This window comes from Branchiostoma lanceolatum, chromosome 15 (assembly GCF_035083965.1).
Source record: "Branchiostoma lanceolatum isolate klBraLanc5 chromosome 15, klBraLanc5.hap2, whole genome shotgun sequence".
Lineage (NCBI taxonomy): Eukaryota > Metazoa > Chordata > Leptocardii > Amphioxiformes > Branchiostomatidae > Branchiostoma > Branchiostoma lanceolatum.
In genome coordinates this window covers 17,292,788-17,305,318 of record NC_089736.1, presented here as the reverse complement: position 1 = coordinate 17,305,318, position 12,531 = coordinate 17,292,788, and the positions used below count along the sequence as shown (strand labels likewise).

General features: G+C 43.7%; 1 protein-coding gene across 1 annotated transcript; it reads left to right on the top strand.

Moving 5' to 3' along the window:
• Nucleotides 1-2,053: 2,053 nt before the first annotated feature.
• On the top strand, nt 2,054-6,575 carry LOC136420340 (uncharacterized). Its single transcript, XM_066407187.1, has 3 exons — nt 2,054-4,983; nt 5,341-5,475; nt 6,058-6,575. The coding sequence occupies exons 1-3, from the start codon at nt 2,054-2,056 to the stop codon at nt 6,218-6,220; spliced, it is 3,228 nt and encodes a 1,075-aa protein (XP_066263284.1). The 3' UTR covers nt 6,221-6,575.
• Nucleotides 6,576-12,531: the final 5,956 nt, after the last annotated feature.

Here is a 12,531-nt window from a genome sequence, read left to right as displayed (position 1 = left end):
CCAGAGAGCGCTTGAAGGCCCGCGCCAAGGTAGGTCCTCCACAATTTCCTTCTCTAGCGTCATATAGAGACATCGACTGGTCATCCAACTAGGCCTATCAGGTGACAGACTATCTTAGGGTCATCCGGAGCCAAAAATAATCGGCAGGTCTTCAATTTAAATCGAGATATAGGGAGAACAGTTGTAGAACAGTGACATCACACATCAAAGTTATCAAGGTAAACAAACGCCAAACACCGCATTTTGGGCCATTAGAAGTAAAGACATCGCCAGAGTTGACTATATTTACTGAAATTGGGTGCCTAGAGCAACGTAACATTACTTTGGAACCGACATTATATGCAGGATATGCCTAAATTGCGATAGAAGTCAGATCGCTATGCCGCCCCCCTCCCCCCTCTTGTTGTGTGTAGAGCTATTAGTTACGGCCTTTTCCCGATAATAACGTACATATATAGGGTACCTACCAGCTGAGGTTTAATGTGAACATAAGTCCTGAAGTCTTTGTTACTTTTATTGTTTTGCTACAATTTCTGCAAGGATGTTCTTCATACGTGTATTCATAATGGCACACTCGTAATGCCCTGGTTTGCCACTGCAAATATTCTCATTTTACATATATCTACCTTGACTTTTTTCAGAAATGCCTCGTCGACTTAGACTAACACTATACCCACGTAAAATGTGTAAAAACAAATCAGGAGCACAAAAAGCAAACGCACAACATACGAATGATGCAACATGCGATGATGGCTGGGTAACAGAGGAAGAGGATGCATTTCCTGTTCTTGAGAGCACGGAAAAAAGTCCCTACTCACCATGCAGGAAGAGAAGTCGAAAGAGCCTCTATTCAACCCCTCGCAGGATAGCAAAACGGAGCATACAGAGTCCCATCACTCCTGTGTCTCAAAAGAGCAGAGTACGAAAGAAAATACGATTTGGGACACCAGTGAAGTCTGATGACGTGGGCGTCGACTTATTTGAGTTCGATGAAGTGTCAAGAACCAAAGAGAAGGAAACACAGACATCTGCTGGAGATGTTCGGGACGGTATGGATGCAGACTCTACAGCGTTAGTTGATGAGGCTTTGAAAGAGATGATAGACTTACTACCAAAAGTAATTCTGGAACTAAAAGGAAAAGATTCGAGTAAACAAGACATTCTGCTCCGTTTCTGTCGCCTAGTTGAAGAGGGTGAGTTTCCGCTGGACAACATTTCCTTCCACCTCTGGTGCGAAGTAGTTCAGTGGTATGGCTTGGACACAAGCTCTGAAATGAGATATTCTCCTGTCACCAAAAGTTTCTGGAAATTAGGATGGCGTTTGTTTGGCGGTAGGTTCCTGAGACTCATGAGTGGAAGCAGAGGAATAGGGCAGGTGGTGTCAGGAGAGGCCAGTATTGGACTCTGCCACACAAAATCATCAACGATCAACTTTGCTGTTCCAAGTGTTGCAATGCTGTCCAACTTCCAACCATACGGAAACTTTCCCAACACTATCAGCCCAGGATTCATTGAGCAAATGGTAGTCTTGGCTAATGAAACACTCAAAGGGAAGTCCTGTTGTTTAGCCTTTGATGGCAAGAAGATAGCCCCAGGACTAACTCAGAACAGTGGTGATATCGACCTGCTAGGCCATGAACAGCTTCCAGAGAAATCTCTTAAGGAAAGGAAATCAGCTTTGAATGAGGACATTCAAAAGGTACAGTCTTTGATGGATCTGGTTTGCACAATTCAGTCACAATCAGGTATTACAAGTAGTGACCAGTTGGACGACCACTCAAAGAGAGCATTGTTTGATGAGCTATACAGCTTGTTTCAGCTGCTGAGCATGAAAAGTGCTGAGTTAAGGCACCTGAAGAAAAAGAAGGAATTCGCATTAAAGTCATTCAAAGCAAGAGGGGGCAGTGACTGGAGAAAGTCGAAATACATCTATGTAATCAGTGCATTACACACAATGCTCAATCAAGTGCAAGAGTGCACATTTACGTGGACAACTGTCAGAGAGAAACTATGTCATTGGTTGGCAATCTTAAACAATGCTGGAACCACATTCATGCCTGGAACTGTGGTACGACTGACAGAGCAAACCAACTACATCAGTCTACAGAACATTGAAGAACTACATGACAGACATGGAGAGCCTCTAGTTGAGTCACTGCAAGATGGCGACATACAGACGAAGGTTGATACCAGAGAGATTCCACAAGGAACACCAGAATGGCACACAATCAGATCGTCAGCAAGAGTGACAGGTAGCCAGCTGCACAGGGCTCTTGGCTTGGAGTCATTGAAGGCACAAAAAGAGTACTTTGATCGTGCAATCAAGAAAGTCATCAACCCTCCTTCCTTTTCAGAAGAACAGGAGAGAGCAATGGCTCATGGCATTGAACATGAAGTAGATGCAGCTGCAACATTGGCCTCAAAGGTCCTTCCAGCACTGGAACCTAATCTGCAGGTGTATGAAGAAGGTTGTATCATCATGAAGCAGGACAATAAACCGTTTCTAGTTGTTTCCCCTGACAGGAGCCTTAGATCTTCAAGAAACTGTACGGTGAGTGCTGTTGAGATCAAATGTCCATATACAGCAGATGTACATGACAAGATTCCATTCAGGTACTTAAGTCAGCTACATGCTGAAATGGCAGCACTGCAGTGCCCTGTTCTACTGTACTTATCATATAAAGCAGACTGCACAAATGTCTTCAAGGTCACTGCTGATACAGGACTATGGGCAGACATATGGAGTGCAGCTGTCAGTCAGTATGGTGGAAGTAAACCAGTAAAGCCCACACATCTGACCCCCGAGTCAAAGTCACTGAAGCAGATGCTGAAGGAGAAAGCAGAGACAGTTGAGTTCCTTGGTGAGTTCCCATCAGTAACTGCAGTAAGGGAACCTCATCTATCATCCACTGTGACCTCTGGTTCTGTCAGGGTGAACACACTGGCACTTGAAGAACTATCCACTCTACTAATGTCGGTGGAAAGGCTAATAAATGAACACTATCAGTTGAACAGAAAGAAGGCATCTGAAGTGGTTGTGCAGATTGTTGGGAATCTGGACAGAGAATGGTCAATGGAGCAAACTCATGGTTTCCCAACAAACTATTTCCTAAAGGGGTATAGCCTGACTTCAGAAGTAATGAGAAGCATAGTCGAGGAAAATCACCAGAAGTGTCATGACATTGGAATCCACATTCCATGCCGGTCATTTGATGGGCAGTGGAGGCAGCTTCTTGTACGAGACAAGAATGGCAATCCATTCACTCTTCTACAGTTGCAGAAAGACATCTGGAAGGAGGTGTGTGGTCAGAAGAAAAGGGCAATTGTAGAAGACTTGAAAACCATTCCAGCCCTGGAATGGGTGGTAGAGAAAGATGGACAAACAGGAAAATCTGTCATCAGAGTAAGGATGCAGAACAACCTTCCCTTTCCCACTACAGCTGCTGTGGGATGGAAGACCCAAGATACCAGCACATCACAGGAGTCAAGTGTCAGGGCTGACACTACTGATGATGACACCTCCCTCTTACCCATGTTAGACACATTACCTCTGGAGTCTGGATCCCCTTCAGATAATGCGGCAGGCAACAGAGACGCAGCCTTCAGTGCATTGGATGAGATTTCAAGGGAATTACAGAATAATGATGCTGATGCTGATAATGTTGGCCATGTGCACAGCCAACAGCCAGACACCAACAATGAGGAAGAGATAGAGCAGACGGACACTGATGGAAGTGTGTATGCAGAGCCTGACCAGCCGCAGACAGAGGAGCTTGATTGTGAACAAACACACATGGCTGATCAGCAAAATCATCAGCTAAGTGAATCTGAATTCAGAGAAATCCTGGAACAACTGATACAAGATGAAAAGGCTAATGTTGATCAGCGATGGAACAATCAGAATCTTGAAGACTTCAAAGAGAAATTTACATCTGCTGCAGTACTTGACTCTTCATTCCGAAATGTTGACCTGAACTGTATAGTGGAGTGTTTGAAATCAGATGTAAAAGAATGTGAAGCGATCATGCGGAGCTGGCCTAAATACAGGAAAGTAAATGCATTGTCGGATATTCTAGCAGATGGCTCACATGTTGAAGTGAAGAAGAGGAGGACCAGAGTAACTATGCCATTGTCAGTCCTGTGTGAAAAAGTACTCCTGTCAAATCAGTACCCCAAGCAAGCTCTTAATGTAACCTTATCAGAATATAAGTATGCTGTAAAGCAGAAAGAATGGGAAGAAACAAGTGCTATCAGCAATGATGTAAAAGTGGAAGGAACAAATGACCCTGCAGCATGGTTCTACAAGCCTGAATTCAGTTCTGAAAGATCCCAGCTTGAGGTAAGCTGCATTGATGGTGACCACCTTCTGACCCGATGGCGAGCACATTGTGCCAGAGGAAATGTGAAGAGAATCAAAAGGGATGCCTGGATCCAAGTTGCCAAGGACAGAACAACAAACCTTAACATTAGCATGGTGGAGGACATGTTGGATGCACAAAGTGTGCCTATTGCATGCACATTCTTCAGTAGGCAAGTTGAAGAGAAGATGGTACACATGGGATTTGACAGGGAAGCATGCTTTGTCAGACACATCAGGGAAGGTTTGATTGTGGCACATGATGATTCTGGCATTTCTTCATCAGACCGAGTAAAGATGCGTTTCAGACTAAGGACATACTTGATGGTGGGGGTTAACTTCCACAGATTCCCACCTCCAGGAAGATACATATCAAGTCTAGGGTGTCCATGGCAACTATGGGAAGATACTATTGCCAGCATTGATGCACACATGCTGCTGTATCCACTTGTGCAACAAGGTAGCTACAATCAAAGGGCATTCTCCAGCTTACTTTGTGAACAATTCTTCAGCGAAATGACAGGGGATGACAAAACGGGACATCAAGGGACACTGACAGCTGGTGAACTGACACGTCACTTTGGAGCTACCTGTGAGGTGCTTGCAACCAGGCTGAATCCACATCGGTCGGTGGCTTTCATTTTTATTATACAGATTAGTACTGTACTTCCCTTGCTGTACATCATCCCAATGTTTTTGTTGACTTGCAGGGATTCCTCTATTGACAGCATTTCATGCAATATATGACTTTTTGTTCATGAAATAAATTCAGGAATACAATGTCAGCACCTATTAGTACAGTTTCTATCATACCGGTTTGTATGTAGTCAACGAATTGTAGGAAATCCTTAAGTCTTGAAATATACATCCTTCACTTCAGCATATTAAAAAAATACAGCTAAACATTGGGCTATGATTAGTATGAAGAACTTGATTATTACAATTAATCAGATTCAATATGCCCAATACTCATTTTTTTCCAGGAAGTGGGACATGAGAACAAAGAAGTCATCTGTGTATCCAGTGGTGACTGCTGAGCCCAGACATGCCTGCTCCTCCATGAAGAAAGACACATGCCTGTCCCTGGACAAGAAGCACATACTTCAAATCAGACCAAGGTAAGACTGGCCAACATCAGGTCAATAATGCTCTGACTTGCAAGTAATGACTTCTCCCTGAAGAAAACACAACATTGAAGGTAAAATGTTTCAAGAGACCTGATTAGATGCCTGGCAGACTTTGAAGAAATGCATAAAAATGCCCATTCCACCTCAGTCTATTTTGAATGGTCAGTATCTTGTCTGTACTTGCTTCTAAATGGAGTGTATATGGGGGCCTTCAGGCATTTTTGTTCCCCATGGTGCATTGTGTGGTGCCTGGTTGTTATCTGTTATTGTTTATTTTGAAGGGTCAGTATCTTGTCTGTACTTGCTTCTGAATGGAGTGTATATGGGGGCCTTCAGGCATTTAGTTCCCAATGGTGGCTTGTGTGGTGCCTGGTTTTTATTTGTTATTGTTGTGATGTCAAGCCACATGCCCTTTGATAGTCCTGTTGTAAGAGTTTGTGCTACATATGTATAATTTTTTTTACACTGAAAAATGGCCAGAATCTGACAGAATGATGCAACCATTTTTAAACTGAAAAATGGTTGGAATCTGACAGAATGATTTGACCACATTTGCATTCTCTATTTCCACAGGAATCATGTGTTTGACCTGATAAGAAGGAGAAAGAGCCAGCGAAAATCAGGGCACATATCAGGTCCAAATGAGCCAGCACGTGGGGCACGTGGGGTTCGACAGCACCATCGCATTGACGAAAGCAAATTGCTGCCTTCAACAAGGGCTGGGATTGGACTTTAACTTTTATAGGATTATTTTTTATAATCAGTTGTAGGTATCAAGCATCAAGGACACCTTTTCTGGACTGCAGGATCTCCGTTGATATGAAAGGCAAAGGAAACCATACAATGTACAACTGGAATATTGATTTAACTCGGTATTTTCAGTAGAAATCTATATTCATCGGTATTTATTGAAGAGGGTATTCATCAATTGCCGTGATAATACATTTAAGTTCGCATGTTTTTTTTTAAATTTTGTGTTAGGCAGGAAATGGTGGTTTTAAGTTCGAAATAATCATAGCGCTTTTATGGTATACAGCCATATGCGGCCAAAAAGTACAAACATAAAACCACCGCGAACGCTTCTGTACTTACAGTATCTGAAATCGCACATGATATTAGATGAAGACATTGAAGATGATATTTGTCAGGTTGTCATATTTACAGATTTAAGGAATGGACCATCTCAGCCTTGCATCATTTTGCTGAATTGTAATGCGATGTTCTTGCTCTTGTTATATATCATGTGACAAAGATGACAAAGATGACTATACAGTAATCATATTGCACGGTAGCTTGATTCATAGCTATTAATTACAAAATATCTTCTGATTGTTTACAAAATATATTTTTGTTGAATTGTAATGCGATGTTCTTGTTCTTGTTATATATCATGTGACAAAGATGACTATACAGTAATCATATTGCACGGTAGCTTGATTCATAGCTATTAATTACAAAATATCTTCTGATTGTTTACAAAATATATTTTTGTTGAATTGTAATGCGATGTTCTTGTTATACAAATATGTTTGCTGAATTTCAATGCCATCTTCCTGATGTTGTTGTATAGATCACCTGAGAAATGGTTATATTGCAATCAAAAGGCACTGTAACTTGACTCTCGAAAAAAATGAACAAAGTCAAAACCAGTTGAATACAAAGTCTCAGCGCTGTCACTTTCCTGAATGCTAGAGATGAAAATATGGCACTGTACAAAGCATAACCAAATTAACCAGAATAACTACCTCATCTACATATTGTCAGGTGCATAACGCACAAGGTATTTCTTCTTGTAAAACTAACAAACGTAACTAAGCAAGCCAGAATTACACCTTATCTACATATTGTCAGGTGCATAACGCACAACGTATTTCTTGTAAAACTAACAAACGTAACTAAGCAAGCCAGAATTACACCTTATCTACATTTTGTCAGGTGCATAACGCACAAGGTATTTCTTGTAAAACTAACAAACGTAACTAAGCAAGCCAGAATTACACCTTATCTACATTTTGTCAGGTGCATAACGCACAAGGTATTTCTTGTAAAACTAACAAACGTAACTAAGCAAGCCAGAATTACACCTTATCTACATATAGACAGGTGCATGATTACATGTGGACAGGTGCATGAAGATTACATGTGGACAGGTGCATGGTTACATGTGGACAGGTGCATGATTACATGTGGACAGGTGCATGAAGATTATATGTGGACAGGTGCATGGTTACATGTGGACAGGTGCATGATTACATGTGGACAGGTGCATGAAGATTACATGTGGACAGGTGCATGGTTACATGTGGACAGGTGCATGATTACATGTGGACAGGTGCATGATTACATGTGGACAGGTGCGTGATGATCAAGTTCTTCCTGTCTATGAAACTTGTGTCCACATTTGTCACAGACATAGTTCTTTACTCTCGGATTGTCATGGGTTTTGCGGTGACGTTGCATTACTTCTTTTGTCTTGAAAGATTTTCCGCACAAGTCGCACAAATGATCCCTATCGGAGTGAACTCTCATGTGTTTCTTCAGATACTGCCTGCACTTAAATTCTTTTTGGCACACAGGGCACTCCTTAGGGGACTCGACTGACTTTCCTACAGCATGGACGTGTTTGAGATGTGTTGTTAGTCCTCGCCTGTACCTGAATAGCTTACGGCAGATGGTACACTGGTGTGGAGTGGCCCCAGAGTGGACAGCCTGATGATCCTTCAATTTAGCATCTGATGTGAAAAACTTGTGGCACTGTTGACATTTATGACCATCAGGGTCATGTATTCTCCTGTGAGCATACAAGCTTGACTTGTGCACATATCGTCTACCACACACTAAACAGGCAAATCTTTTCTCCCCTTCGTGACTAGCTACGTGATCATGAAAATCCCTTGCGTAGATAAAGTCCCTATCGCACAATCCACACTGATAGGATGGTCCTTTACCAGTGCCATGGCATCGGCGTTTGTGTTCGGCTAGTGAGCTGCTGTTTGCATAGCTCTTGCCGTGGGTGCACAGACTGCACTGTAGTCCTTTGCGTTTGGGGACATCAGCCACACTAGGAAGGTCATTGTACCCGTTAGATTCTTCTGAAGATGTTGACCCTTCACTGGTACTGGAACTTGTACTGGATCCGCTATTGCTGGAACTTGAAGACCAAGCTCCATCCCCACGGTGTGAGATGTCAGTTGGAGGTGCTGGTTCCACGAGCACAGTTCCGTCTCCACGGTGTGAGATGTCAGTTGGAGGTGCTGGTGCCACGAGCACAGCTCCGTCTCCACGGTGTGAGATGTCAGTTGGAGGTGCTGGTTCCACGAGCACAGCTCCGTCTCCACGGTGTGAGATGTCAGTTGGAGGTGCTGGTTCCACGAGCACAGTTCCGTCTCCACGGTGTGAGATGTCAGTTGGAGGTGCTGGTGCCACGAGCACAGCTCCGTCTCCACGGTGTGAGATGTCAGTTGGAGGTGCTGGTTCCACGAGCACAGTTCCGTCTCCACGGTGTGAGATGTCAGTTGGAGGTGCTGGTTCCACGAGCACAGTTCCGTCTCCACGGTGTGAGATGTCAGTTGGAGGTGCTGGTTCCACGAGCACAGCTCCGTCTCCACGGTGTGAGATGTCAGTTGGAGGTGCTGGTTCCACGAGCACAGCTCCGTCTCCACGGTGTGAGATGTCAGTTGGAGGTGCTGGTTCCACGAGCACAGTTCCGTCTCCACGGTGTGAGATGTCAGTTGGAGGTGCTGGTTCCACGAGCACAGTTCCGTCTCCACGGTGTGAGATGTCAGTTGGAGTAGGTGCCTCCTGAAGGCTTGGTTTGTTGGGTAGAACAGGTTGTGTCACATTTGTGGTCAACTGTACCAACCTGTTCTACCCATCAAACGAGAACTCCATGACTGAAATGCAAATTCCAATAATAAATACCATTGTCTGGATAAACATTAATGACTATCCATCTTCATTTAAGTTACCACAACTATGTCTATAATAAATTCTAAGCATTGAGCTGCATGTTACCAAAATAAAGCTATAAAACAAAAACAACATTGACTCTTATGGCTTTTGGAACTGTTATAAGATATGTTACCATCGCTCTACACGCACGTGGCTCGTACCGAAAAATGGGGGAGGGGGGCGATGTATACCGGTATCATTTCTCCACATATATTTCCATTGTAGGCATATAATGTCGGTTCCAAAGTAATGTTACGTTGCTCTAGGCACCCAATTTCAGTAAATGTAGTCAACTCTGGCGATGTCTTTACTTCTAATGGCCCAAAATGCGGTGTTTGGCGTTTGTTTACCTTGATAACTTTGATGTGCGATGTCACTGTTCTACAACTGTTCTCCCTATATCTCGATTTAAATTGAAGACCTGCCGATTATTTTTGGCTCCGGATGACCCTAAGATAGTCTGTCACCTGATAGGCCTAGTTGGATGACCAGTCGATGTCTCTATATGACGCTAGAGAAGGAAATTGTGGAGGACCTACCTTGGCGCGGGCCTTCAAGCGCTCTCTGGAGGCAGTAGTGAGACAGCTGGTGGCGCTGTCCCACGGCTGAAATTTCCGCGCGAGCGGCTGATTGGTTCGCGCGGTGTCGAATTTGTCTGCGCGTTGCAGCTGATTGGTCCGCGCGGACGGCTGATTTTTCTGCGGCGCGTTGAATGTGTCTGCGCGTTTCGGCTGATAGATCTCTGCGACCACCGAATGTGTCTGGCCATCCCGTGACGTACGTTATACCCCGTGTACAGGGGTATTTCTGTTGTAGAAAAATTCAAGAAGGTTGAATGAGTTTTAATGATTCTTAAGCTGATTGCATTTTATTACATTAATTGTGCTAAATTTGTATATAACTTCATACCCATTACTTAAGTCAAGTCAAAGTTTATTGCACAACGATTGTAACAGGCTCTGGTACATATGTAACTTCGTTCGAGAGGAACACTAATGCACTAATATTCATCAGCCTGGAGTCCAGCCTTGTTACTGTTAGCTTTATTTGGTCCGCTCCGAACGTAAGCAGATCTCCTTTTGCCAGTTGGATAGGTCTTTGCAACCGTTATATCTGCTTGGAGATTACTCGGCGAACGGTCGCTATCTGCTTCGGCGGACTCGTAAGCGAACGTTGGGACCGGACCAAAAAAGGCTGGACTCCAGGCTAGCAATTCATAAGCTAATTTTCATACTAAAAGAGAAAATTGTATAGTACCTCGGAGGTAAATGATGGGATATACATATTAGTGATACTTGTAGGTTAGAAAAGGTGACACAAAGTATGCAAACCTGGACATCATTTGCCTACTCAATGGGGAGTTTCTAAAACTAGCCAAAACTAGCAAGCGATTTTTTGAGACAACGGTCACTACGGAGTATGGTACTTATGCTATTCTAAAGTAGCTTCCTGGCGAAGAAAGATGTTTGCAACATTTGTCATTTGGAAAGAGGAGATAGTGAATTCAAATAAATCATGCTGATAAGATATCTCTTTTCTATATTCAGTTATACCACATCGATATTCCGATAAATTGGGTAGAATTAAGAGTTATCCTGATTGTCATCCTAGTTATATTAGTTCCAAGATCACCTTCGCCAAATAAGCTGGGAGAACCTGGAACTAACTAGGATGCGATGACACTCGGGCTATGGAAGAGTGTCCGTATGATGCGTGTACACGTTTGTCGCCTGTGCAATATTCAATGGTATTGAATGAGGGTGTATATGTGCATGCTTTTGCCTTGAAGCGTAGTATTAAAGTTATTTTGACTCTGTTAATCGGCCCACTCTAACTCACGTAGACCCTTCGAATTCGTGAAGCGTAGTTGGTCGCTTTAATTCTACGTAACGTTAGCACTTACTTTTTTAGCACGTTATATTTTATCCAGAATTCATCGTATTGAAAGCGTTGTTGACGAATTCTTCGTATCGTGTTGTCGAGCGCCAGATGATTGCCCAAAAGTTACGTCAGGCGTCGCTATTCGCAGCATAGTTTCACACATACCCAAATCTAGTTCACTGTGCATAGCACTACGCCTCAATTTACCGGCCTTTCTAAAGCGAATATCTCACTGGACTGCACCAGTTTGAGCCAAATTGCGAAAACTTTTTTTCCGGATATGCAGCTATACATATAGAATGTTCAGTACAAACGTTAAGATGTGTTACGTCATAAGGTGGTTCACCGGGTATGCAAACCGGGCTTTTCTCAGGGAAGTTGCCTGTGCCCAGTTATCTTCACACTGTTCACCAATGAATACTAGTTATGTACCTTTGTCAGTTTCAAACAGACCAAACTAATGAGGTCTAGAGCGCAGCTTTGCAACCTGACGTCATTGCGGTTTCAGAGTTGGCAATAGCCAAAAATCTATTTCGCGTAAACTTTAGTCAGGAGAGGGACCATTCGTGGGGAGAGCGGACAAAAAACGGGGCATATGATAAAAAGGTCACAATCTTCTAGCCTCTACCAGGCTCCGCGGGATGGCTGGAAAAACAGTAGAAATTGGCCTAATAGAGTGAATAGTGTGCCAAGGGAGTTAGCTACGGAGAGAGGGTCCAATCTGCCATCCGTCCATCGATAATGGAGCTTCACTGTCATGATAGCGGACCTACCCTGTATAGCGAGTACCTCGTCTGATTTATACTATTTTCCCAACGATAGGACGGAGCCTGGTAGAGGCCAACAATCTTCCCCACCAACCTCTGCTTGGAGAGTAGGACCATTCATTTCACATGAGGTCGAGGGTCGGGGACCGTCCGTTCTACATGATACCGTGGCCGACAGGCCAATGTGCAGCACACACCTAATTTGGGTGCGCACACACCTAGTTTGGGCAAGGAGGTTAAATTTCAACCTCCTTGGTTTGGGTGCGCACACATCTACTTGAGGTCCTACTTTGGGCTCGCACACACCTACTTTGGGTGCGTTCACATCGCAGCGTTCACATCGCAGTTTTGCAGCGCGTCCACACCAAGTTTAGCAGCGCGTCGACACCAAGTTTGGCCACGGTGTGCACATCGCAAGTTTTTCAGCGTGTCGACACCGCAAGTTTGG